This window comes from Staurois parvus, unplaced genomic scaffold (genome assembly GCF_062004578.1).
Source record: "Staurois parvus isolate SC_StPar_1 unplaced genomic scaffold, SC_StPar_1.0 ptg000017l, whole genome shotgun sequence".
Classification (NCBI taxonomy): Eukaryota; Metazoa; Chordata; class Amphibia; order Anura; family Ranidae; genus Staurois; species Staurois parvus.
The window spans coordinates 6,874,141-6,901,944 of record NW_028317813.1 but is presented as its reverse complement, the minus strand read 5'-3'; the positions used below and the strand labels follow the sequence as shown (position 1 = coordinate 6,901,944).

At 40.6% G+C, this 27,804-nt stretch overlaps 1 protein-coding gene and 2 non-coding genes across 5 annotated transcripts; all 3 read left to right on the top strand.

The window, feature by feature from the left end:
- Positions 1-514: 514 nt before the first annotated feature.
- KANSL2 (KAT8 regulatory NSL complex subunit 2) lies at positions 515-27,385 on the top strand. Of its 3 annotated transcripts, none has more exons than XM_089679319.1 (10): positions 515-616; positions 1,818-2,073; positions 9,181-9,359; positions 11,491-11,605; positions 14,353-14,520; positions 17,017-17,179; positions 17,436-17,532; positions 26,206-26,459; positions 26,539-26,724; positions 27,018-27,385. In XM_089679319.1, exons 2-10 carry the CDS (start codon positions 1,826-1,828, stop codon positions 27,135-27,137), a joined length of 1,530 nt encoding a protein of 509 aa, XP_089535445.1. In that variant the 5' UTR covers positions 515-616; positions 1,818-1,825; the 3' UTR covers positions 27,138-27,385. The 3 variants fall into 3 exon arrangements, with proteins under 3 accessions (XP_089535445.1, XP_089535431.1, XP_089535437.1); XM_089679305.1 differs by having other exon boundaries at positions 518-616; positions 11,488-11,605; XM_089679311.1 differs by lacking the exon at positions 515-616 and adding an exon at positions 836-859 and having other exon boundaries at positions 11,488-11,605.
- Positions 21,482-21,611, top strand: LOC149473272 (small nucleolar RNA SNORA2/SNORA34 family). Its single transcript, XR_016313386.1, has one exon. It is a non-coding gene; the product is annotated as a small nucleolar RNA SNORA2/SNORA34 family (small nucleolar RNA).
- LOC149473271 (small nucleolar RNA SNORA2/SNORA34 family) lies at positions 26,813-26,946 on the top strand. The gene has a single exon (XR_016313385.1). It is a non-coding gene; the product is annotated as a small nucleolar RNA SNORA2/SNORA34 family (small nucleolar RNA).
- Positions 27,386-27,804: the final 419 nt, after the last annotated feature.

The following is a 27,804-nucleotide window of genomic DNA, read 5'->3' as shown; positions in this document are numbered from 1 at the left end:
GAGCGAATTACAAGGTAAGCGCTGCAGGGACTCCCCGTGCAACGCTGCATGGTAAGCCCGAGTGTAGCTCGGGGTTACCGCTTTTGGTACAGAAACTTTACCCCGAGCTACACTCGGGAATACTGCCAGGGAGGTTAAAGTTCATTTTTAAAAAGCTTCAGTGGAAGTCAAATGTTTCTTTTGGAGTGGAGCTCCAGTCTGCAGCCATTAGTTGTTTGTTACATTAACGTTTATTTAAAAAAAAAAAAAAAAAGCTGGCGTGGAAGTCGCATGTTTCTTATCGAGTGCAGCTCCAGTCTGCAGCCATTGGTTGTTACATTAAAGTTCATTTTAAAAAAAATGGAGTGGAGGTCACATGTTTCCTGCCGAAAATGGAGCTCCGGTCTGCAGCCAGACCCCCTTGGAAATCTCAATCAGAAGCGAGCTTGCTGGCCTTGTGATTGTAGGGTTGTGTCTCGCGATATCTAGTTATCCCCTTCCATGGAACAACAAAGCATGAGACTTCCTCTTTCCGTACAGAGGTCGCAAGAGCCAATCATGGTTGCCGGGGGCGTGCCCGGGCGGGAGATGACTGTGAACCTACAGAGCTCAGTCTTAGTGTGAGAAGAGCGGCCGGGTAGGTAAAATGGCGGCCTGAGGTTCCTGAGTGCTGAGTCACTCCTAGTTGTAGGGCGATACTGGGAAAGGTGTAATAGGAGGGACCTTTTTATACCGCTCCCTGGCTTTAGTTGAGATGTCATTAAAGAAGTAAGCATGCATATGAGGAAATGCGCCACAGCGAGCCGGACTTAATAATAGGCTGACTGGTCTGTGTGTGAGGAGAGCATTCTAGAGATGGGCCAGCATGAGCAGTATGAACGTATGTACAGCCTTTGTTCTGGGCTGGGAGAGGGACCGCAGCTACGTGTCTTCTAAGAACAGTGAGGCCTCATGCATGCTGGCCATTCACATGTCTCCTGAGCGCCATTTAGCCTCCATGCACACTGGCAGTTTTTTAAGCTCATAAAACTGCAAAACCACATGTAATAGCATTTTACAGTATATTATTATTATACAGGATTTATATAGCGCCACGTTTGCTCAGCGCTTTACAGTATAACAGGAGACAATACAGTTCAATACAAGAGGGATAGGAGGGCCCTGCTCCTTGGAGTTTACAATCTAAGAGGGAGGGGCTAGTGGTACAGGAGGAAATAGCTGTGGGGGATGGACTGGTTGGAGGAGTAGAAGATTCCATTATTACCTGAGGGCAGGATAGGCTTCCCTGAAGAGAGGTTTTCAGAGATCGCCTAAAAGTGAGCAGAGTAGGCGATAGTCTGATAAATTGGGGTAGAGAGTTCCAGAGGATGGGGGAAGTGCTATAGAAGTCCTGGAGATGAGCATGGGAGACAAGGGAGCTGGAGAGTATATGTAGGAAAAAAGCTGTTAGTAGCGTTTAGCTTTTATTCTGCTCCTAGACGCTGAAGCTACAAATCCACTAATAGCCTAAAGTAGTGCACATGGACACAGGATAACAGCATTATTTAGCTTCTAGGAGCTTAAAAAACTCTAATGTGCAGGGAACCTTATGCCTGGCAGCTGAAAAAAACGCACCCTAAGTCGTGTATTGCACACTCATTTAGGTGTGTTGAGCGTTTATGGAGGATATTCAGAACTTTTTTTTTTTGCTATTGGAATGAATACTCAAGCGCTAACTGCTTCTAAACTTTTTTCTGCTCCAAAGCTCCTCTCCTGAACACAGTTTGTTGGAGGCTGGCTCTATTATTGTGTACATGTGACTTTTTTTTCTGTAAATGTAATTTGTGTTTTGATGTCAGCTTTATAGATGAACAGAATTCGGATTCACGTTCTGCCGAGTAGAGGGCGTCTGACGCCGGTGTCCAGGACCTATGAAGCTCTTTCCTGTGCCTACACACACCGCCCATGCTCCCAGCCGCGTATCGATGGCTATGAGTTCTGCATCAAACACATCCTGGAAGACAGGAACGCTCCCTACAAACAGTGCAGCTATGTCTCTAATAAGAACGGGAGACGCTGCACTGTGGCCGCTCCTAAACCTGACAAAAAGGATGGGTAAGTCTTTTTTCTGGTTGTTTTTTGTTTTTTTTTTTATTCATCTGAACGTTTAGAAATGGGCCAGGGCCAGTTCACACTACAAAAATACACTCCAAATGCTTTCCGGTTTTGGTTTACAATACACCCCACACTCCTTTCCAGTACGTTTTTAATGTGTTTTGCTGTGTTCCAGTGCATTTCTGTGCAGAAAAACATGCAGCGTGTCGTACTTTTTTTTTCTGCACTGGAACTGACTACACTGGTGTGAACTAGGGCTATTAGAATACACTGTGCATGCATTTTTGATGCAGAAAAAAACTCATTTGACTGCATCTGATGTGAACCAGCCCTCAGGCACTTACCTGGTAGAGGTGAAAATACTGATCAAGGACAGCTGCCACACACTAATCCTGCTGGGAGCCAGTGGTACGGGGTGGTGTGATGCACATTAACCATTTGCCCCCCCCAACCAACCAATTTTTTTGCAATACGGCGCTGCATTACTTTGACAATTGCGCATTCATGCAACGCTGGACATAAATGAAATGTATATCCTTGTTTTCCTAAAAATAGCTTTATTTTGGTGGTATTTGATCATCTCTGCGTTTTTACTTTTTGCACTATAAACAAAAAAAGACTGACCATTTTGAGAGAAATAAAACAATTTTTGACTTTTTATTAAACATGTCCAATTAAAAATCACATTTCATCATAAATTTAGGCGCAAAAGTATTCTGCATTCTAAAAAAAATTGTAAAAAATCCCTATATGCGTAAATTATTTGGGTTACGTGAAAGTTATACCGTCTACAAATGGCAGTGTTTATACTGTAATTTAAAAAAATAATAATTTATATTTGTAATGGCGGCGATCAGCAACTGCAGCAGGCATTCTGACACTGGGTGGGAACTGTCTAACTGCCACTGACATCCCCAGTGACACTAATACACTGACACTACTACTGACACTCGGCAGGAAGTGGTTAACGTTTGGGCGATCAAAGGGTTAACTGTGTGTTGTGTTTTACTAGGGAGGCATTCTGTTTTGTATCTCTCTGCTGTGCATGCCTGTCCAATGTGCTGCAATAAAATTCTGCATGTTTGCATTTTATCACAGTTGGCTGCACTGCACCTCCAGCATGCATTGCCACGTGAATAGGACACATAGAAAACAAGAGTTTTTTGTACATTCTAGCATGACTAGCATTTTTCCAGTGCAGAAAACCACCGGTCACCTCCATATGTGAAATAGCCCTCAGGCTAAATTCACACTAGGGGTAAGAATCTATGGACTTTGGAGTGATAGGAGTGTGTGAATAGATCATACAAGACATTGGTAGGGTGACGGTGGCTGCAGCTATTTACTTGTGGTAATTGTGGTTTGACCCACACAAAATGTGTCCAGCCATGAGACACAATTTAGTGGACATGTGCTAGTTTATCTAAAACATATTTAATGAAAGTGCTGAAATTCTGTTGCTTTACTTTCCTGCAATCCTACTGGTAACAACACTACGACCAGGAGGAGGGTCAACACTCTGAGTTAATTGCACATTTGCTGCATTGCACAGGGTTCTCAGTCTTCTACTTGGAACATGCTAACTGGAGGGGGAAAACAGATATGACCTGGCCAGTGGCATGGTGCAGTAAGCTGGGTACTGGCCACATCACTGGGTAAAAATAAAAGGAAAAAATGCCTGGAAAATGAATGTAGCCACTAGATCAAAATATTGGAAACCTGCAAAATATTATGTTTTGCGTTCATGATTTTAGATAAAATTTAAGAAAATCCTTGAGCACCAGGCCACTGGCTTGTCAGTCTGCTGCAGGCAGAGGAAAGCATTTTCTCAATCTCTAGGCTTCTTCTGTCCGCCCTGTGTTAAACAAACACAGTAAAGTAGCTCATGGTGCTTTTGTCACATTCCTGTTTCCACTTTTTTTGTTTTTCTTCTTTTTGCATGCATTTTACCACACTTGCGTGTCTTTGCATGTAGCAAAATGCATGTCTGCTTTCTGTATTTGTGGTGTCGTTAACAGTAAATGGCACTGAAAGCGCTACAGACATTTTCTGGGAATGTGCAGGTGTGAGTGGAGCTCCAGGGCAAACTTTTTTTTTTTCTTTTTTTTTTTCCCCCACGAATAGAGCTTTCTTTCGGTGGTACTTGATTGCCTGTGGCTTTTTTTTTTGTTTTTTTTTTGTGCTTTAAAAGAAAAAAAAAAAAGACCTACAAGTTTAATAGCAAAAAATCAAAAAAAAATTTTTCTCAAACATGTCCAGTAAAAAATCAAATTTCATCATAAATTTAGGCCAAATTGTATTTTGCTACATAAAATCCCAATACGTGTTAATTGGTTTACGTGAAAGTTATAGCATTTACAAATGGCGGTATATATACTGGGATTTTTACTAGTAATGGTGGCGATCGGCGACTTATAGCCGTACTGCGGCAGACATTCTGACACTGGGGGGAACTGACTTGGTGTCACTGGCATCCCCAGTGACACCAATGCAGTGATCAGTGCTAATAAAAAGCACTGACTCTGTACTAATAGCACTGGGCAAGAAGGGGTTAACTGTGTGCCGTTTTACGAAGTGTGCTGTGTTAGTCTTGCAAAGCAGTGTGCAAGAGCTGACAGGTGCTCACGTACCCACTGCCTGGAAATGCAGAATCCTGTATATATACACGTGATTTGCGCACAACTGCCACCCTGTAACAATATTTCTGCAACCTTTCATTACAACCTTAGCTGTCAGCAATAAAGAAGAAAATAAGCCTCCTTGCTTAACACCTTCCCGCCCGGCCTAGAGCAGATTGATGGCTGGGGCGAGACGTTCCTCGTTGTGACTGGGTGTCATATGACGTCCTGTCAAAACGAGCCGCGCAGCCTGTCACCGGCTGTGTCCACAAGACACATCCGATTACATATCACTACACTGACCCGTTACCAGTGTCATATGACCGCTGTGACCGCAGCAGATCACGTCAATTATATACAATGGATGGCTTTCTGTCATGCCATCCATTGTATACAATTATGTTGTTACCTGTTGTTAAATTGTAACAATTACTACTGCCAAAAAACTCACCCTTACTAAAAACCTTGAACTGTGCATTTTCCAAAAATGGGTGATTTGGGGGGTATTTGTACTATCCTGGTGTTTTCAGGCCTCAAAAAATGAAATTGGCCGCAGTACATTAGGATTGATTGTCAGATACCTTGGTTTGTGGACTCGATAACGTTCCTACAGACTAAATAATATACACTAATTTGTGGTATTTTCACCAAAGAAATGTAGCAGAATACATTTCGACTTAAATTTGAGGAAATGTTATTTGCAAAATTTTTTAACAGAAACAAAGAAAAATGCGTTTTTTGTTTTGTTTTTTGTTTTTTCAAAAGTTTTTTGTTTAAGCAAAAAATAAAAAAGTGAGTGGTGATTAACTACTTCCCGTCCGGCCCATGTATATAAACTGCCGGACGAGAGCAGTGCAGGAGCAGGTGGCAGTCTATAAACGTTCCTCCCCGCTTCCCTGTCTGTGCGTGCTCAATGGGAGGACACAACGGAACACCGATCGCTGTACGGGACTTCTGTCTGAGGTCCTGATCATGTGATCACTGATTGGCCAATCAGTGATCACATGAATAGTAGTAAGCAAGATGTCACTTTGTCACGATATAAGGTCAGGTTCAGAGACCAGTTGCTACAGCAGTTGTAAGGCTTACCTGAAACCAGCAGGATTGGTACACCAGCGGCCCACCCTGGGAATGATGCAGGCTCACCTGAGGTGCGGGGTCTAAGCATCCACCGGTCTTCCCCAGAGCTCCTAATGGCGGAAATGGATTTGGCTGCGTGTGAATGCCAGGTCGCAGATCTCAGGATCACCCCACCAGGGAATGAGTAGGCTGGAAACCAAAAGCGGATCAAACAGTTCATGGATCAAACGGAAGCGGAGTCAGTCACAAGCCAAGGGTCGGTCACCAATGGTAGTAGATAGGATGAGGCAGAATCATAGTCAGTAGCAAGCCAAAGGTCGGTAACGTAGATGAAGACAGCAGCAGGAACAGTAAGCGGGATATTGGCTGGTAAGGCACAATAATCTGGCAAGGAGGAAGTGCAGAGACATGGCATTTATAAGGAAGTTCATGGGAGGAGCAAGGAATTCAAGGTTCAAGAGCAATCAAGGCACAAGGCAGGATTATCCAAGAATTGTCAAGGGAGCTGTCCAGCATTCCAGATAGCTCAGTGAGAAGAGACATTGCCTCCCACTGAAGAAGGACCAGGTTCGATCCCAGGCTCTGACACACTTGCTGCACAGCCATTCACTGGGAAAACCAGTGTACTGCTGTTTCTCCTTCTCTAGCTCTCTGAACTCCTTATGTAGCTGAGAACAGAGAGTATGAGAACTAAAAGGTATTTATAATATTTTTTTATATGTATATACAAATGTTTTGCCTTTCATTTCTGTTGTAAACGGAATGAGTCGTTTAACCACTTCCCGTTCGGCCCACGTATATAAACGGCTGGACGGGAGCAGTGCAGGGGCGGGTGGCCGTTTAAAAAAAGCCTCCCTGCCCCCTGCTTGTGCGCGCTCCCTGGGAGCACGCAGCACCGCGATCCAGTGCCCACTGTGTCCTCCGGACACAGTGGAACACCGATCGTTGAGAGGTCCCGATCATGTAATCACTGATTGGCCGATCAGTGATCGCATGAGGAGTAGTAAACAAGATGTCACTTCTGACATCATTGCTTACTACTTGTGAAATCTGTAAATGATCACAGAGGTCACATGGTATAAGGCTATTCATAACAGCCTTGTACCATGTGACAAGCTGTGACCAATCACAGCTCACACAGTAGTTCTCAATGGCTGCAAGAATGCAGCCAGAGAGAAGGAGAAATGATTGCTTTTACAGCCTTTATGGGTATAAAAGCAATCAGTGTAAAAAAAAAAAAAAAAAAAAAAAAAATCATCACCCCCCCAAGTAGTACAGTGTCACTATGGTGACCCTGTACTGCTAGGGTGACAGTATGTAAAAAAAAATAAATATAAACAAAACTGTCAAATTTTTTTTGGAAAATTATAATTTCTGGTTAGAAACTAATTTGGGGTTATTTATTTTACTAAAAAGATAGCTGAATACATTTTGGCCCCATTTTATGAAGAAAGATATAGATTTATTTGCAAAATTTTATAAGAAAAACACTTTTTTTTTCCAAAATGTTTGGACTTTTTCATTTATAAAGCAAAAAAATTTAAATCCCAGAGGTGAATAAATACCACCAAAATAAAGTTTAATGTCTCAAAAAAATTCTAAAAAATTCATATGGGTACAGTGTTGCATGACTGTGCAATTGTCATTCAAAGTGTGATATCGCTGAAAATTTGGCCTGGACAGGAAGGTGGTAAAAGTGTCCACACTTGGTTAAATACCACCAAAAAAGCATTGTGTGAAAAAAATTATAAAAATTTCATATGGGTACAGTGTTGCATGACTGCCGAATTGTCATTCAAAGTGTGACAGCACTGAAATTTGGCCTGGGTAGGAAGGGGGTAAAAATGGCTGGTATTGAAGTGGTTAAAGAATTGTATAAGGTCACCAGGTGTGGGGCTATTGTGTCCGTCAGCTTCTTATAAATACAAAAATTAGGGGGAAAAAAAGAAACCTAAGTGCTGGAACATAGTCATCGTGAATACCAGATTATCACAGTAAGCACAAATGAAGCCCAACCGATACGCAAGCATGCACATAACTCTTAAGACCTGTATCTCAATAGCAGGCAGTACAAGTCAGCATGCGCAATGTCCCAAAGCTCCAGACTCTCCAAAGGGCAACCCCTCTGTTTATAGGTCAATTATTCCCTCTTCAAGTGTTGAATTAATTAGAATCCCTCCGTTGCGGAGTTGCGTTGCGACAAAAAACAACTCTGTAAAATTAATTTCACAGTAGTAGTACTGCCTGGACCTTGAAGGTGACATACCTCGAAAGCTTGTCCACAAAATTATATGTTAGTGAAAATAAAGTATCACGTCAGTAATTTTCTGCCACGGTAAAATAAAAAAGGCATTTGTTCACATTTTAGTATAAAATCTGCTGGGAGAACATCTTCTGGGTTAAAGATTAGGATAGCAAGTTGAGGATCTAAAGATGTTTTCTGTGCATGAATACGAGGTCAGTGCAAGAATTCAAATTGTGTAGATGCAATTAATGAGTAAAGTCCTTGGCTAGAAGGTAAAGTTCTCTCCAGAGGTCTACAAAATCATGAGCAGCCAAAGAATGCATTTATTAGAAGGATTAGACGAATCTGGAGGATATTTGGCTAAATTACCATTCAAAACTAAATTGGTCATCAGCTAATACACATATAGTGTGGCTTTGGGGGGTACTTGGAAGGCAGGAGGGCTGACGGGACCCCAGAAGAGAAGGATCGGGGCTGCTCTGTACAAAGCCATTGCACAGATCAGGTAAGAACATTATAATTTTAAAAAATAATTTACAATCTCTTTAATAGAGAAGTATGAGCTTTAGAAAAAAGAAACAAAAAAAACTCACTCTCCTAGGTGGATGCAGCATAAGTACAATGCTGCATCTGTCCCCTGCTGCACAGAGAACTGAATGATTATACGCTGCGATTGCTCAGATCTCCACTCTGAGCAGGGAGTGCTGACTGTCGATCACTGGCTATCTGCTTTGCCCCTCCAGTGCTCATTGGGCTGTGGAGGGGGCAGGAGTGGCTGGCTCAGGCTCTCGGTGGCTTGCTGAGCCAGCTGCCGGTCAAGACTTCTCGAGCCTGGACCAGCTCTGTGACACCAGCCTACTGTCAGCTGCAGACTGGTCAAAGGAGTGCAGAACTTACTGTACTCCTGTGATCCATTCAAGTACAGTCAAAAAAGCTTTTGCTATAATTCTCTTTTAATGAAGTGAAACTTGGCGTATTTTGCAACTGTAGAAAATAATAGATTGGAGAATTAATGGGGAAGCAATTTCTGAACAATTGCTACATGTCTTTACATATATGCGTTAATGGACATTGAACATTATGCTAAAATATTAAAATGTTGAAATCTGCTGCAAAATATATTTATAGTACAATGTTATCAATTGTTATTACTGACTTTTGCAGAGTTTCATTCTGTGCTGAACATGCAAGAAGAAATGCACTGGCTCTTCAGGCTCAAATGAAAAAGTCAAACACAGGGCCAACCAGTGAATCTTTGTTGTACCAGTTGAGTTCATATTCACGTGGTGACCTGGGCACCCAAAACCAGGAAAGCAGCCGAAGCGAGTCAAGCCGGATACTTGGTATGTTACCAACTCTTGTAACCTTTTTCAGAAAGGGGTATAGGCTACAATGTACTGTAACAGTAATTCAGGGTTGATGATATGGTAGTAATTTTCATGGGATAGGTTACAATCATACTTTGTCTATTATTGCTGATATACAGGTGAAACTCAAAAAATTTGAATATTGTGCAAAAGTTCATTTATTTCAGTTATGCAACTTAAAAGGTGAAACTAATATATGAGACTCATTACATGCAAAGCAAGAATAGTTCAAGCCGTAATTTGTCATAATTGTGATGATTATGGCTTACAGCTCATGAAAACCCCAAATCCACAATCTCAGAAAATTAGAATATTACATGCAATCAATAAAACAAGGATCGTACATAGAACAATATCGGACCTCTGAAAAATATAAGCATGCATATGTACTCAGTACTTGGTTTGGGCCCCTTTTGCAGCAATTACTGCCTCAATGCGGCCTGGCATGGAAGCTATCAGCCTGTGGCACTGCTGAGGTGTTATGGAAGACCAGGATGCTTCAATAGCGGCCTTCAGCTCTTCTGCATTGTTCGGTCTCATGTCGCTCATCTTTCTCTTGGCAATGCCCCATAGATTCTCTATGGGGTTCAGGTTAGGCGAGTTTGCTGGCCAATCAAGCACAGTAATCCCATGGTCATTGAACCAGGTTTTGGTGCTTTTGGCAGTTTGGGCAGCTGCCAAGTCCTGCTGGAAAATGAAGTCCGCATCTTCCTTGAAGGATGCACATTAGAAATGGATTTTAAAGGCTAAGTTCATCTTTTGGAGCAGGTTACACGGTACACCCATATTTAGGGTGAAGTAATAATTCTGCTCCAGTTCCTGTCCCCTGTGAGTGCAATGCTCCGCATGCTTCTCTGGGGGGGGGGAAAAAAAGTAAGTAATGCACATTATTCCTGCAATTTTTTTATTTTTTTTTTCCCTTTTTTTACAGGAAGTTGAACTTGGCCGTTAAATCTGTTAAAGTAGTGTATGAAGCTACACATTAACTATTGTATGTTTAATAAAATTCTAAAGCTCTCATGTGTAATGCCATCAAATGTTGGAATGTTGCAGCCCTACAAATAGGCTGCTGCCTTGGGGAAGTGCATTTTGTCTTGTTCTTTACTATGAAGATTTTTCTTTTTGAGCTTTTTAAAACAGGGTGCCTCAGTAAAATGACATATAGTCCTTTACAGTCAGATCATGAAATGGTTACTCTGTTAACACCTTGCCAAAACTGAAAGCTATGCAACCCGCACACCTGCATCCTGCCAGCTGATGACCTCATCAGTTCAAAGGTCAGGTTGGGCGGCTTGCACAGCTTTTAAGTTTTGCTAGCAAGAGTACAGATAACAGCGTAGAGTAGGAGAGATCCAGGAGGGGGTGTGCTCTCTCCCTCCTCTCTGTACATAGACCTTAACAGAGTATCATTTTCAAGATCTGACTGTAAATCGCTTGATTATCTCCTTTCCAGACTGCTCATGGGTGGGAGCAGTAATCTAACTCTGCACAAATTCCCCCCATGGGGATGAGGGGGGATTTACAACGTACAGACTGTTTAGCTCTGTTTTACAAAACTACATTTTAAGGCTTTTTCACAGTTGGAGAATGTGTATGAAATCAAGCGGTTTCCCGCACCACACTAAAATGTGCTGAATTTAGCAGAAGCATGATGGGTGGCACCCCCTACACATCCACCAATTGCATGTACATTTGAGTCAACGAAAAAAGCATGGTACCGCAGTCTATGCATTTTGATGAGGAACAATTTAAAAATCATGCCAGCACCTATTTTTGTATGTTTCTTGAGCATAGAGCAGCTTTTTAAAAATACGCAACAAGTGAGAACACGCAAAAAAACACATTTACACCTCCTTGTGTGAATGAGCTCTGAGACTGGTGTGCCTTAGGATTGTGCTAATTTCTAAAGGGTGCATTGACTGAAAAGGTTGCACACTTTTTTTTTTGTAAAGGACTAGATGGTACATCCAATATTGCTACCATCGTAATGGCAACTGCCTTTTACTGTGTTTTACAAGTAGTACAGCTTTTATCTATTGTGTTGGTTTATTGATTGTAGTTGCAATTGAAGTCTTATATTGGGTATAACTTTATTATCATAAAGTAGACGAGGACAGCTGCAGTGATAGCGATCATGACACGGTCACTGTGGATCAGACATGGATGGGAGACCTTGACAGTGAAGCTGACAGCCTGGACAGTGATCAGGAGGACCCACTGAAGTAAGCATAGCTTCTTTAATTGTTCATTACTAATGTTATGGTTTTCAATTTGCTTAACATTTGTTATGTTACGTGAATATTCTTTACCAAGCCTGTGTAGTTATCCGTATATTTTGACAAACAAAAATTGTTCTTGGCAACACATTTCTACACCCCATTTTACTCACAGAATGACTAGATGTTGCTGTCCCTCAAGATCTAGCAACTGTGTGCTCATTCACGATTGTGTTTAGCCACTGAGTGATTTGTAACACATTGTGCCGTTTGTCATTGCCTTAAGATGTAGAGTGCCTTGTAAAGAGTGTTATGTTCATAAGTGTAAACGATATATCCACTTTTGGTAATAATTTCAGATGTAAACCGTGTATCCACAGGAGCTGTCCCCTGGTTCTTGACCATTGGTGTCAGGTGACAGCTAGGCTGGCAGCAATGTCAGGCCTACCCTTACACTGGACTCCCTTGTGTTAGGCAGCAGGATAGTTTTTCCAACCAAAAACATGTTATTTCCTTCCTTTTCTGTGCATCCGATTACGCCAGACAGGAAATGGTATTCTGAAGGGACTGGCTCCGTGACATCAGCTAATAGCGGACTTTAGCCTGCTGTCGGCTGATAACAGGTCACAGGAGTGCAGAATTAACTGCACTACTGTGACCTACAGGAGGTAAAAGATCTTTTGCTATAGGTCTCCTTTTAGGAATACTCTCAGAAATAGATGTTTATTTTTTATCAATTAACAAAATGAAAACCAAAATGAGCAGAAGAGAAATCCAAATCAGTATTTTGGGTGACCACCCTTTGTCTTCAATCCGCATCAAATCTAGGTACACTTGCACAGCATTTTTGAAGGAGGGTAGATTGGCAGGTAGGTGGAGAGCTAACCAAAGACCATCTTTTGGATGTAGACTCTCTTCATGTAATCCCAGACGGACCTGATGTTAAGATCAGGGCTCTGTGGAAGCCAAACCATCACTTCCAGGACTCCTTGGTGTTCTTTACTCTGAAGATAGTTTTTAATGACATTGACTGACTGACTATGTTTGGCCCCAAATTTATTCTGCAGCATGACAACGGCCCCAGTCACACACCTCCCTGATGGTACGGCATAATGGGAAAAGTATCTGCCTGTATTTCTCAATATTGAGGACACCAATGATCCTGACCAAATCTCCAACTCCATTTGCCGAAATGCAGCCCCAAGCTTGCAAGGAACCTCCACCATACTTCACTGTTGGCTTCAGACACTCATTATTGAACCATTCTCCAGAGATGGATAGAGAGAGAGCACGCTACCTTTCTGAAACATGTTGATTCACACAGCTGGGAAGCTTTTTACAGTAGTGTACAGGTGGGTTCTCATACTGAGCTGATATTTTGCTTACCACGAGTGTGTTCCAGCTTCACATCAGACCCACTTATTCTCTATCCAGCTTGTCACTACAGCTTCATCTAGGCAATTGAGCTATGATGAGATTATCTTAGAGCAGGGGTGGGCAACTGTGGCCCTCCAGCTGTTGGTGAACTACAAGTCCCATCATGCCTCTGCCTTTGGGAGACATGCTTGTAACTCAGTTTTGCAATGCCTCATGGGACTTGTAGTTCTACAACAGCTGGAGGGCCACAGTTGCCCACCGCTGTCTTAGAGGATTAATTTCAGGGATAAGAGTGAAGGCAGATTGGAACACTTAACTGATTACACACTGCAGGCACTGGGTACACTTCTGCAGTCATAAGCACTTAACCAATAGTGGATACATTGTTCACACATATGAGCAAACGACTATGGTGAACACAGGATTCTCCTTCATGTTTTGTCTTGCTATATTGGATATTTTATGATGATTAGATTTGTAAGCTGTAACGAGCAGGGGCCTCCTAATCCTCTTGTGTTGAACTGTATTGTAACTGCACAGTCTCCTTTTTATATTGTAAGAGAAAAGAAGGGAAAGGCACCTCTAAGTGTGAACTGGAAACTGTTTATTGCATCTCTTACTTGTACCTCTCTGGACTAAGCTTCCATCCAGTGAAAGGCAGCTATAAGTGAACAGGATTCTGCCCATCCTGCTGGTTCAAGACATGCTATTGGCTGTTTGTCAGGATACCCTACACCTCTTTTATACTCTAATTGGGTCCAGGTTTACATGGTGTTATATGCATTGTTATTTATACATTGATGTTTTCTTGCATTTTGTCCATGTTTATAGTGCCTTCATCAGATTTGTGCCTATCTCTGTTGTTATCCTTTTATATTGTAAAGTGCTGTGTAAACTGTTGGTGCTAGATAAATGCTATGAGTCTGATATAATAGGGGTATTGGCCTTGGAGATTGTTGCAACTACCATTTTTCTATAGAATACTGGAGTTTATACTCTCAAGCTGCACAGCATACCTTAATACATACCGGAGGAAAGAGATTAAGGTGAATGGGATATCACAGCCCCAACAAAATGTATCCAGGGTTCAGGTTATGGCGTGATACAGCGGCCAAGTAGCTCTACACCCTTATAGGCCAAGTGGTGGGGGGAGCTTGGCAGATGGTGAAACCACCTATTATAATCCCCCTTTTTTTGAAGTCCGTTTTAATGTAGGCGTACATTTTATATTGGTTGTTTCTAGGCTGCATTGAAATGCATATATAAAAAAATGCTTTCTATGAAGATTGAAATTTTACCTGTACCTGGCTCAGTAGAGAATTACTTCTAAATAAGTATTAGTGGAGTATTAATGTTTTTTTAATCACTTGATTTAGGCATGCTGGAGTGTACACAGCAGAGGAAGTCACTCTCATAATGCGTGAAAAGCTCATCCGTTTGCAGTCTCTCTATATTGACCAGTTCAAGCGACTACAACACTTACTAAAGGAAAAGAAAAGGAATTACTTGCACAGTGTTAAAGCTGAACATGAAAGTTTTGGCAAGTATACGTTACTATCTTAAACACAGCTGTACTGAAAAAAATATAGGCGTTCAATTTGCCACATTAATTATATGCTGTATATTAAAGCAGTGGAAGGCTGCATTTAGTCTAGATTTTCTTTTAGAACACATGAATGAAACTGCATTCCAATTTCAAGGTCTTAATTTTAAGCATGTCTTCTGGTACCTAGCCATGCCCATACTTTTACTAGATAAATACACTTGTCACTTTATTAGGTGCAGCTTGCTACCTGGTGTTTGTTTTTTGCTGATGTACCCCATCTTCAAGGTTCGATGTGTTGTGCATTCAGAAATGGTATTCTGCATTCCTTAGTTGTAACGAGTGGTTATTTGAGTTATTTTTGCTTTTCTATCATTTCCAACCAATCTGCTAATTTTCCTCCTGACCTCAACAAGGTATTTTCATTCACACTACTGGTGCTCCCTGGTTATTTTCTCTTTTTAGGACCGTTCTTTGTAAACCCTAGAGATGGTTGTGTGTGAAAATCCCAGTAGATCAGCAGTTTTTGAATTATTCAGACCAGTCTGTCTGGCACAAACAACCATGCCACGTTCAAAATCCCTTGAATCCCCTTTCTTCCCCGATCTAATGCTCGGTTTGAACTTCATCAATTCATGTTCACCACGTCTAGATGTTTAAATGCATTTAGTTGCTGCCATGTGGTTAGCTGATTAGCAATTTGTGTTACATAGTCCGGCTGAAAAAAGACAAGTCCATCCAGTTCACCCAAGTTATTTGGTGAGAAAAGGTAGCGCTCAGGGAGTCAAGACTCGGGGAGAAAACAACTAAAACTAAATGACTCAAAAGCAAGCATATAATAAACTTTAGTCCATAGTCCTTATAGATAATGTGTCCGTCTGACTATGTCCCACATTGGCTCAGAGTAATGTAGCAGCCAGCTGTCCGAGTAGAAGCTCCTCTGCGGTAAGCAAAAAAAGTGGGGAAAAAACAGTGCTTTCTGAGTGTAGTATGAAGGAAAGGGGCAATTTATTCACACATAAAGAAACTCACAAAAGTAGCTGTAAAAACCGCATGTAGCCATCTTCTGAAGATGATCCTGTCTGGACCACTAGTTTGTTATTGTTATAATTATTATTATTGTTCCTGATTTTTATTCCTATCACTCCTTCCTTTATAATTCATCCTTTCTATATAAGATATTTATACATTTTGTTTTTATACTATGTATATACTGTATATGCTTATAGTCCATTATAATGTAGCAAGGTTTTAGATTATGCTGGGTGCTGTAGTCCGCCTTTATAAACATGGTATATAAACAGCCCACAAGAATCATGGCCGCATCACAGCCTAAGAAAGAAGCATGCATGCTCCGAATGCGCACCCGCCTTCTAGCCGCTTCTTGACTTTCAGTTCTGGTGACGTCCGTGTGGGGATCCCCTAACTTGTCCGAAACCTTGGTTACTACCAGCGTAACCATCCCGTAGGTCTGGGGAGACACCACTTTCAGCAGTCCAGACAGGGTCATCTTCAGAAGATTGCTACATGTGATATGCGGTTTTTACAGCTACTTTTTGTGAGTTGCTTTGTGTGTGAATAAACTGCCTCTTTCCTTCATGCTACATTCAGAAAGCACTGCTGTGTTTTCCCTTCTTTTTTGCTTACCACAGATGAGCTTCTACTTTGACAGCTGCGCTGCGGTTTTTCCCTTTTTTGCAATTTGTGTTACCAAGCAATTGAACAGGTGTATCTAATAAAAGAGGCTGGTGAGTGTAGAAGAAGTGTTTTTAAAATTTTGACCTTTTTGCTCTTCACATTGATTTGGGGGATAAAAAGGCAAATGCTTCAAATTAAATGTGCACTAAGCGGGCAGCTCTGGCCCTAACCTTATGTGGAAGGTTAGCAATCCGCTTAGAAAATGTATTTATTTTATTTATTACAGGTACTTGTATAGCGCCATCAATTTACACAGCGCTTTACATATATATTGTACATTCACATCAGTCCCTGACCTTCAAGGGTTTTACAATCTAAGGTCCCTATCTTACATTCATACATACACATACTAGGGCCAATTTAGACAGGATCCAATTAAACTACAAGCATGTCTTTGGAGTGTGGGAGGAAACCAGAGTACCCAAAGGAAACCCATGAAGACACGGGGAGAACATGCAAACTCCAGGCAGGTGGTGCTGTGTTTGGGATTCGAACCAATGACCCTAGTACTGCCAGGCGGAAATGCTAACCATTTAGCCACTGTGCTGCCCTCAATTAAAGAAGGAAAAATGGTATCTGCAGATGTTGTGGACTGCCTGTAGATGTATAATTATTTCTTGACTTGACTATAATCTGCTTGACCTGTCAACAATCGTGTCTGTGGGCATTAATATATTCATAATCCTCTACATTTCAGTGTCCAACAAGATGCATCTTGCACCTCATTTATTCCATATTTACATTTATTTGTAGTTGATTATGGTGGTCATTATCTTGTCTCTCCCCTCATCTTAGGCAGTAGTCTTCTTACTGGACCAGAAGGTCTGTCTCCAAAAGAACGTGAGAACCTGAAGAAACTAAAAGCATTACGTAGATACAGGAAGCGATATGGTGTGGAAGCTCTTTTACATCGGCAGTTGAAAGAACGGCGTATGTTGGCTACAGAAGGTGTATCACAGCAGGTAGGTCTTTTTTTATTACAGTGGAGTAATGGTTAGGACTTGACCTACATCTGACCCTAAGCAGGGCACTTTGTATAATGCATGTTTATTCTCATTGCATTGATCTAGGTTAAATTCAGGCACTCTTGTTTTTTTTCCCATAACCCAATTCTAGATGGTTAGTCCCTGCAGTATAGAGAGCTGAGGAATGTCTTTTGCAAACAATTTGTATATTTCTTTTGTGACATGTAGAATTTGTGCTTGTGTTATTTATCAGGGTCACACCACCAGATCCAGTCAACGTTGCCTGGCCTTTGTAGAGGATGTACGTTGTTCCAACCCAAGCTTACCTATGACTAGGCACTGCCTTTCACGTATCCTTTTTGGTTGAGTAAAATATTTTATAGCTGTCACATGAAGTATGTTCTGTTTTTTGATTTTTGCTTCAAGGATATACTTAAACTCCTATGTAATCACATTAAAATTGTATTCCAAAATTTGGCATTACTAAATAAAATTCATTAGTCTTTTGGATTGTCTAGCTATATCTTATCAAGCAATTGTACTTTAACCACTTGTGGACCATCCCACGCAGATAAACTGCTGCAGGGTAGCAGCTCTGCGCTACATTACGTATCTGATACGTGATCCAGCTCTTCTGGGTAGGAGGCATGTGCGCCTGCCTCCCCGACTGTGTTGTGATTCGTTAAACACAAGCAAATCAGCATGTTCCGGTTGATCGGTGGAGTGGATGTAGGGGTGTGAAAATTTTGGAAAAAACTACTTGTCCAGGGACTAAATCAGGACCCCAATCTACTTGTCCAGATACAAAAAAAAAATCAATCGTTTTAGCTAAAATCGTATTTAAAAAGGAGGTGATTTTAGGAATGTCTGGGGCTTTTAAAAACAAAAGAGGCTTTATGGCGACTTAAACGTGTAATATTTTTAACATTGTGATGTTTTATCTCCTCCTTCCCTCCCTGCCTGTCTCCAGCAACGCACTCTAGCAACAGGCTAGCATGGAGGGGAGAGGCCTTGCAGTGTGATGAACGATTGGCTGCTTGTCAGGAAAGGGTGGGTCAGGGCTTATACTTTATTCCTTTTCACTGCCAGAGACGTTTTTTGCTTCCAGAGCCGTTTTTTGCACACGTTTAAAAAACAATTTTAGGCCTGAAGATTAAATAAAACCCCCAAACATATTTTCTGAAAGCAGAGACCCTAGAGAGTAAAATAGTGCTAGTTCCAATTTTTTATGTCGCTTGATTTTACCGCAAAAGTTTAGTGAAAAATGCAAGCAAATTAATTTTAGAGCACAAAAAAGCAATACATTACTATATTTTTTTGGAAAAATATAAAAGATGAGGTTGCACCGAGTAAATAGATATCCAGCTTGTCAAACCTTAAATTTGTGCGCGGTCCTGAAATGGCGATAAACTTCAGTACCCTATATTTTCTATAGATCGACACTTTTTTAAAGCACCTTATAGGTCACCAGTTAAGTGTTACGAAGGAGGTCTGGTGCTATAATTATTGTTCTCATTGGGGGGGTGGTATGTACTTGTGTAACTCATTTTTTACAATTAAAAAAAACAAAAAAAAACACTTTTTTTTTTAATCACATAGGGGCCAAAGTCTACATTCTTTACCAGGGATTGCATTACAATCTCTCAACGGGTACCCGGAAGTAACATCATAGCGTCACTTCCGGGTCAGCGCAAGAAGGGGAGGAGAGCGGACTTGTCTGCTTTTCTCCCTCACCTCTAGCCGATGGCGAGCTGGGCCCGCAGATGGGCAAGCGGAGCCCGGGAAACCTCACGGGGAGGACGCAGAGAGGCTGGTACTGTGTGCAAGCAATTGGTGGCAGCACTGCCGCCGAATGCTTCCACCTGACAGGTGAGCCCACTGCTTGCCCACAGCAGGGCTAAAGGAAGAAAAAAAAATACCTGTCCGGCATGTAGTTCCGGACGTCAAGCAATAGGAACCCAAGATCCCTGGGATGACACCTGAGAGCTCTGATTGTAAACGGAGCTCTGTACTGACAGCAGTAATTTGCCCTTTTTTTTTTTTTTTTTTTTTTTTTTCCTTTTGTCCTTGCAAAGCAGGTAATAAAAACTGGCACATCCCTTAGTAAAATCAGCACACCGTAAACACTTTACACTTGTTATGCACACAGTTAACCCTTTGATTACTCCTAGATATTAACCCCTTCTCAGCCAGTGTCGTATATTAGCCTTAATCACTATTAGTTACTGGTGATGTCCTGTGTCAGTCTGTTTCGACAAAGTGTCCATTAGGATCGGAATGCCCGCCGTACTGTCAGTTCTGCTATTTCAACAATTGCCGCCATTACTAGTGTATAAAAGAAAAAAAAATTGTGTGTGTATATATTATAATTAAAAAGCTTAGATGCATTTTTGCCTTGAAGTCAATGGGATGTGATTTTAACATTGAAATCATTATTTGTAAATATTTTTATTGGATTTGTTTTGATTTTCAAAATTTTCGTTCTTTGTACCGATTGTTGTACGGGACCTCTGTGTGAGGTCCGATCATGTGATCAATGATTGGCCAATCAGTGATCACATGAAGAGTAGTAAGCAAGGATGTCACTTCTGACATCATTGCTTACAATGTGTAAAATCTGTGAATGATCAGAGGTCACATGGTGCAAGGCTATTCACAACAGCCTTGTAACATGTGACAAGCTGTGACCAATCACAGCTCACACAGTATTTCTCAATGACTGCAAGAATGCAGCCATTGAGAAGGAGAAATTATTGCTTTAACAGCCTTTATGGGTGTAAAAGCAAAAAAAAAATCTTCCTAACCCCCACAAGTAGTAAAGTGTCACTAAGGTGACAGTATGTAAAGAAAAAGAAAAAAAAAAAAAAAAAAAAAAAAAAAATTTATATATATATATAAAACATAAGATTTTGGGTTATTTTTTTCCATTAAAAAGATAACTGAATAAACTTTGGCCAAGATTTATGAAGAAAGATTATTTATTTGCAAAATTGTATAAGAAACTTTTTTTTTTTTTTCCAAACTTTTTGGACTTTTTTATTTATATAGCAAAAAAATACAAATCCCAGTGGTGAATAAATACCGCCAAAATAAAGTTTTATCTGTCTAAAAAAAAAAAGTAAAAAAATTCATTTGGGTACAGTGTTGCATGACCGCGCAATTGTCATTCAAAGTGTGATGGTGCTGAAAATTAGCCTGGACAGGAAGTGGGTGAAAGTGTCCGGACTTGAAGTGGTTAACAAAGTACTGAGTAAAGGGTCTGAACACTTAAGCACGTGTGATATTTCAGTTTCTTCTTAAATTCTCAGACCTTTCTAAAATTCAGTTTTCATTGTCATTATGGGGTACTAACTTGTTTAAATTAATTTTTCTTATTAATCTACAACTGAAGTATCGGGCTGCAGCATAACAAAATTGAGAAAAGTGAAGGGATCTGAATACTTTATGAATGTGCTGTATATAGTGTGTTAGCATGATTGCAACAATGCACATTTAAACTATGTGTTGTGGAGTTGGCAAGCCCTAAAGCTGGCCAAAGATGGATAGGTCCATCCATAGTCGTTCGCACTTGACAGAAGTCAACCTATCAATTGACATATGTCAAATGGGAATGTTAGGAAATGTTTCTTGATCACTGGGGTGCAGCCACTGATTAGTAAGTATTCTGACAGCTGAGAGGCTTGCTGTCAGAATACAATTGGCACAGCTGGGGGGATTCCTCTATCCACCGTTTTGTGTGTGTGTGGTTGGAGGAATCCATTGGTTTTGAATATATGGCCAGTCTAAGGAAACTCACACTAGGTCTTTTCTTGTTTATGTTGCTGATCATAAACTTGCTATATTTATACATTTTATCTTTCCTAAACTTGACACCTTTGTCCTTTAAAGGGAAGCTACAATCCTTTTAGTCCGGATTCAGACTAATGCAGTGTGGGAAACGCTGCAAATCTTGTGCGTTTCCTGTACCACATTGCAATTGCATGGCGTTTATGCGATCTGGTGCGGGTGTCAATGATAAATTAATGACACCAGGAAACAGATCGCATAACGTGATGTGATTGCCAGAAAACGCATTGCATGGGTGAGAACATAGTGGTGTGGATAAAAAAAAGGGTTCCTGCACCATTTTGGTGTGGATGTGATGCAATCGCACTACATAGACATTGCATTTAATTCGCACAGGAATACTGTGCAATTCCTGTTTGAAATACATGCAGTATCCCGCACCACATTAGTGTGGACCCAGGCTTAATTCTACGTGTGTGTGTTTTTGTTTTTTTGTTTTTTCTTGTTTTGACCATGGCCCTGAATCAAGGCTGACAGCTTGTGGCTGTAAGTTTCAAACAGGAGCCTATAGAAATCCTTCCTTTGGTCTGTTAGCTGTGCTAATATACTTCAGGCCCAGCACATTCAGATGGAAGAAACAAAATTTTCGCTACATTACCCCCCTTTTTGCCGGTCGGGGCCTTAAATGGGCCTTAAGACCCAGAGCCAGTAGGCAGAGCTCTCAAACTTGTTACCCAAAGTTGTCTTCATCAACCTGCCTAACAGTTCTCATTTGTCAACAGATAACTGTTGGTGAAAGCTTGGTTACAGTATTGGGGGGCACTGATGAAGCACACCCCAGAACAAGACTTGTATATATGGGAGCTAAGCATTAAAGCAAAAATAAACTCACTGCCAAATTCCAGGGATGCGATGGTTATGTCCCTTGCCTGCCGCTGTCATCTCCCCAAGCTGCTGCTGGGTTTTCAGTCTCTTCATCAGCCAGCGAGGATGATGTAATCTCACACATGTACAGCACTTAGCATAAATGAGTACACCCCTTTTTGAAAAGGAAGATTTTAATCAATATCTCAATGAACACAAGAACAATTTTCAAAAATTGACAAAACTGAGTTTTATAGAACATTTGTATATCTCATTACATGAAAGTAAAGTTAATAATATAACTTAGATTACAAAATCTTCAGTTTTACTCAGATTGATGCAAAAGTGAATACACCCCACAACAAAAACTACTCAATCTAATATCTTGTATGACCTCCATGATTTGTAAGGACTGCACAAAGTCTAGGCATGGAATGAACAAGTTGGCGATAGATGTTGCAATATATCTCTTTCCGTTCTTTAAGAACAACCTCTTTTTAGAGCCTGGATGCTGGATGGAGAGTGATTCTCAACTTGTATCTTCAGAATTCCCCATAGGTGTTCGATTGGGTTCAGATCAGGAGACATACTTGGCCACTGAATCACTTTCACCGTGTTCTTCTTCAGAAATGCAACAGTGTCCTTAGATGTGTGTTTTGGATCATTGTCATGTTGCAAAAGTGCATGACAACCAAGGGCACAGAGTGATGGTAGCATCTTCTCTTTCAATATAGAGCAGTACATCTGTGAATTCATGATACCATCAATGAAATCCAGCTCCCTGACACTCGTGCAGCCCCACAGAAGGATACCGCCACCACCAAGTTTCACTATAGGCACCATGCATTTTTCTTTGTACTCTCCTTTTGCAACACCATATAGTTTTGAAGCAATCAGTTCCAAAAACATTTATCTTGGTCTGATCACTCCAGAGTACAAAATCCCAGTAATCTTTTTATTTTTTCAGCATGGGCCCTGGCAAATTCTAAGCGGGCTTTAGGAGAGGCTTCCTTCGTGGATGACACCTATGCATGCCATTCCACTGCAGGGTAAGCCATATTGTGTCACAAGAAACAATCACCCCAGTTTGGCTAATTCTTTAACTGCAGTGAACTTGTATGGCGATTTTCTTCAACTCTTATCAGAAGACGCTCCTGACGAAGTGCTAACTTCTGCGGATGGCCTGGATGGCTCTGTGAGATGGTAGCAGTTCCATCTTTGTTAAATTTTTGTATCACTTTTGCTACAGTATTCTGACTAAGTAAAGCTTTACTGATCATCTTGTAGTCCTCACCTTTCTTGTGTAAAGAAAATATTTTCCTTCTCGGGTCTTGTGATATTTCTCTTCCATGTGGTGCCTTTGCTGACCGCATGAAATGGGAAGGGGTTTTCTTTAAGTAATGCCCTTTTATAATCTGCTGTCTGCTGGACATCTGTTTAATGAATGATTAGACTCACCTGTAGTTGAAGTCTTGTTAAATAGGATTTTATTTTCTAAAATTTAGCTTTGCTCCTAAGACTTTAATTGTGGTGTATTCATTTTTGCAACATGGTCATGAATGAATTTGTTAGGAAAAATATTTTTGTGTGCAAATTAACAAATCTTTTTTGCTACCAATGGCGTGCATTTGTGGAGTATTTTGTGTCCCATAGAAAATGTTGATTCTGAAAGGAAAGAAAAGGTTTTCTGACAAATCTGTTTATGCTGAGCACTGTACATGGGAGTAAGTAATTCCACCACAGTTCGAGGGTGCCAAGAATGCATGCTGAGCTGCTCAGTATACATTCATTAGACTGTGAGCAGGTAATAGTGTCTTATTGCAGAAGAGACATAGCATGTCTCTTCTGCAGTAAAGAGCTGCTTCTTTGCAATTTATTTAAATTGTAGGTTTAGTTCCGCTTTAAGGCCCTGCATATATGCTTAATGCTGTCATAAATGGGTTCAAGTGACTGTCGGCACATGATCAACTTGTATAGAAAAACATACTTGTTTAAAAAAAAAAGTGTGAATATACTCATTTTCCTAGTGATCCTTTTATTGAAATGCTGCTGCAAGTATTCCACACTCCCAGGTTTATTAATTACCTGCTCCACTTTACATGCTGTGGGTTCTCCTGCCAGATTGTGCGTTACTACTGGATGGCAGGAACTGCAATGTGCAGTAGAGGAAACAGGTAGTCGACCAATATGGACTTCAGTCAGGATCCTTCCAGAGCCTGGAAGTGGCTTCCAACACTGGGCTTCTGTCGACTGATTCTGGGTCACAGGAGTGTACAAGTAAGTGCACTCCTGTGACCTACAAGAAAAGTTTGGCCATACTACTTTTAACCATTATCTGCTCTATCCACAGAAATAGACTAACTTTGAATAAACCTTTTTTTAATGGTACTAGTCTATAGAAACTATTATCTACTTGCATATTTTCAAGAGCTGCTCATAACCCCCTACTGCCACTGACGTTTGTCGCAGTGGGGAGGTTTATGTGTAAAGTGGGGTGAGTGTGTAATGGCAATGGCCCCTATTTTATTCCCTAGGGTGTCTGCTTTCAAAAAATATATAATGTTTTGAGGTTTACGAAATCTTCAGGTCCAAAATGTTTTTTTTAAAAAAAAGTTCATAAACAGCTCTTGCAGTGAAAGGGTTCATCACAGCTTGCTGCTTGTTAGTGGTTTATTTTGAAACTCGCATTGTTGCAATAATGCACTGTTCGCATTGCTTTTGTTTGAATACATTTAGATAATTTATAGAAAGTAAGATGTTAGTTAAAAAAAAAAGTACTACCTTTTTCTTATTTTGTTTAGTGTGGTTCTACTTCTTAGTCACATGCGTGTTTACAAAAGGACTGAATAGTCTGTTTCTAAGATTATGATAGAATAGAAGAAAAGGCTGGACTTCGAGACACTACGTACACTTGTATTTACGTTAACAACTTGCCCTCCAGAGGATTTACTCCCCCTTCCCTTTCCTGACCAGGCCATTTTTTGTGTTACGGCGCTACATTATTTTATCTGACAATTGTGTGGCCATGCAACGCTGCACCCAGATTAAATTTACGCTTTTTCTTTTTTTTTTACCCCGCAAATTGAGCTTTCTTTTGGTGGTATTTGATCGCCTGTGCGGTTTTCTTTTGTTTTTTTTGTTCTGGTTTATTTTGTTTTTCTTGCACTATAAGCAAAAAAAGACCGACAATTTTGAGAATAAAAACAATATTTCGTTTTTTTGCTATTAATATCCAGTTGAAAAATTTAAATCAAATTTAGTCATAAATTTAGGCTAAAATGTATTCTGCTAAAAAAAAAATCCCAATACTTGTAAATTAATTGGTTTACGTGAAAGTTTTAGCGTTTACAAATGGCGGTATAGATACTGGGATTTTTTTTTTTCCTACTAGTAATGGCGACGATCAGCTAAACTAACTTGGTATCATTGACATCCCCAGTGACACCAATACAGTGATCAGTGCTAAAAATAACGGCACTGACACTGTACTAATGACACTGGGTAGGAGGGGGTTAATGTTGAGGGGCAATCAAACGGTGTGTTTTACTAGGGGGCGAGGGGGGGGTGTGCTTCACTGAAAGCACACTGATCGGGATGGCTGCACTATGCACAGCCATCCTGAGCAGTGTGCCAGAGCTGACAGAGAGGAAGACTGTTTGTAAACAGTCTTCCTCTCCGTCAGTGATTGTTGGTAATCACCGGCCGGGACCCAATGATTGACATCTGCAGCCGCGACTGGCTCTTCGGGTAGGGCGCGTGCCCCCCTTCCCGGAAATGCAAAATCACGTGTGTGTGTATATATACGTTATTTTGTGCACTCATGTCGCTGTGTAGCAGTATATCTGCTATAACGGCAGTGGTTAAAATCGCATCATATTTTAATTCTACAAATCGGCTTTTGTGCTCTGCTTCGCATCACGGTAACTTAAAATGAGCAAATAAACACAGTCTGCTCCATACACTATACTCTCAATAGTATTGGATAGGCAGCCTTGCACGTTTCTTGGATGATTGCTGTCCACTTCTTCAGGAGAGCATAGGGTCAATACTATAGAAATTTAAAAACCGGTTAACTGAACTTCGTTTTCAGTACAATACATAATGCAAAAATATCTTTAGAAATGGCAGTGTATTGCAAATTACCTTTTGTCCTACCAGGTATAAGTAATTACTTTTAGATATATTAGAGAAAGTAAGCGTTTGATTGAAATTTGCCGTAGCAAACTATTATCTTTTATTCTGATCAGTGTGATTCTACTTCTGAGGCATCTGATGTCTTTACTAAAGGACTGAATAGTATCACGGTTTATTATTTCCATGACTGTATCATTTTCTAATGTTTCTTTTAATTTCTTTAACCTCATTCTGAGCAGATATCTGTCAGGACAGCAATCAGGTTCTTTTTAAGATGTGTGCAGGCTCTGAAGAATTTCCCTGTAACAAGCCACTTCCAGTTAGCCTGTCCGAAGAACCTTGTTGCCCCTTACACTATCGGTTACCTTCTCCAATGTACCAGTCTGAGCCAGTGTTGCCGGCTCCAGAGCAGATGGATGTGGCTCCCATGGAGCTTTATTTGAGTGCAGCTGAATTGCAGCCTACAGAAAACCTGCCCCTTGAATTTAGTGATGTGAGTCCTGTTTTGCAGTCTTCATTTTCTCATTCTGATAATGGATCCAGATCCTTATGATTCTTTCTCTTTCTGCTAGGACCTTGATGTAGTAGGTGATGGAATGCAATGTCCTCCATCTCCTCTGCTGTTTGACCCATCTGCAGACATAGCTTTGAAGGATATTTCAAGAACCTCACTTGACCTACTGGCTGATGATGCAGAACGGAACAGTACAAGTCACTCTTTACTGCCAGCAGAGTCTCTGGTGCGATCTATCGGACAGGTATATATTGTGTCCCATATATTAGAGGGCACGGTGTACATAAAGTGTACATTACCCACACAAATGTCACTGTACTGGCTGAATTAACATTGCCCTAAATCAAGGCTGGTTGCTTGCTGTAGCTTCTGGTTTCAAGCAGGTGCATAAAATAACTTCTTCCTGTGGTCTGTTGGCTGTGAAATAATTTTTTTGACCAAGCCATTTCAGTTGGAAGAAATATTTACATTTTAAGTGTATTGTTTGAATTAGAGCAATGTATAGTAAATTACTAGCATTTTTTTCCTGTTCTTCAGAGTCAAGTCCAGTCACCAGAAGAGTCCCATACGCAAATGACAGATCCAGATGGTGATGATGCAATAACGCCAACAATGTCCACAGCCAATGGGAATGCAGAAAGTGCCTCTTTCAGTTGAGTTTTGAATCCTGTTCTGTTGCCATCATCCAAGTTTAACAAATACATTTTCTCCCCATTACCATACGAAGAATAAATAGAACGCCATAGTTATGTTAGGTCCATAAGTGACAAAACTGTAGAGTATTATCGCATCTGAAATATATCTGGAAGCCATCACTTTCAGCCACTGTACCTTTGAATAATATTAACCACCTTTATAAATTAGAAAATAAAGTTGGTTGGTTCTTAAGGAAAAAAGTTTGTTCACTTTGAATTTTTTTCTTACATTTTATCTATGTTCACGATTTATTCAAATTTCTTCCACTATATGTTTTCAGAGCATACTGGACATTCTAAAAAAAAAAAAAAGAGCCCTGTGTTTCCTCTGTCCTTGATACCAACATTTGTGGTAGAGTGGGGAGGAGGTTCTGTTATGCATTGTTGTTTCTTTACCCCTGCCGCCATTACATGTTTTTTTTTTACAAGCCATTTAGCTAAATACATTTTTTTCCAAAAACCTATGGGCTAAGCCATTATAATTTTAAAGTGGAACTGCACTACATCTGAGCACCACAAACCAATGTACCTGTAATAAATAAAAATGCTTTAATTCATTGTGATTATTCAAAGAAAATTCCCCTATCCATCCATGTCTCCATGCTTTATTTTTGCTAAGAAATTATTTT

Coding starts and splice junctions, on each gene's coding strand:
- KANSL2 (XM_089679305.1), top strand. CDS start 1,826: ATGAACAGAATTCGGATTCACGTTCTGCCGAGTAGAGGGCGTCTGACG. Junction 17,180..17,435: donor CAGAAGGTGTATCACAGCAG/GTAGGTCTTTTT, acceptor GTTATTTATCAG/GGTCACACCACCAGATCCAG. Junction 26,725..27,017: donor TGGTGCGATCTATCGGACAG/GTATATATTGTG, acceptor CCTGTTCTTCAG/AGTCAAGTCCAGTCACCAGA.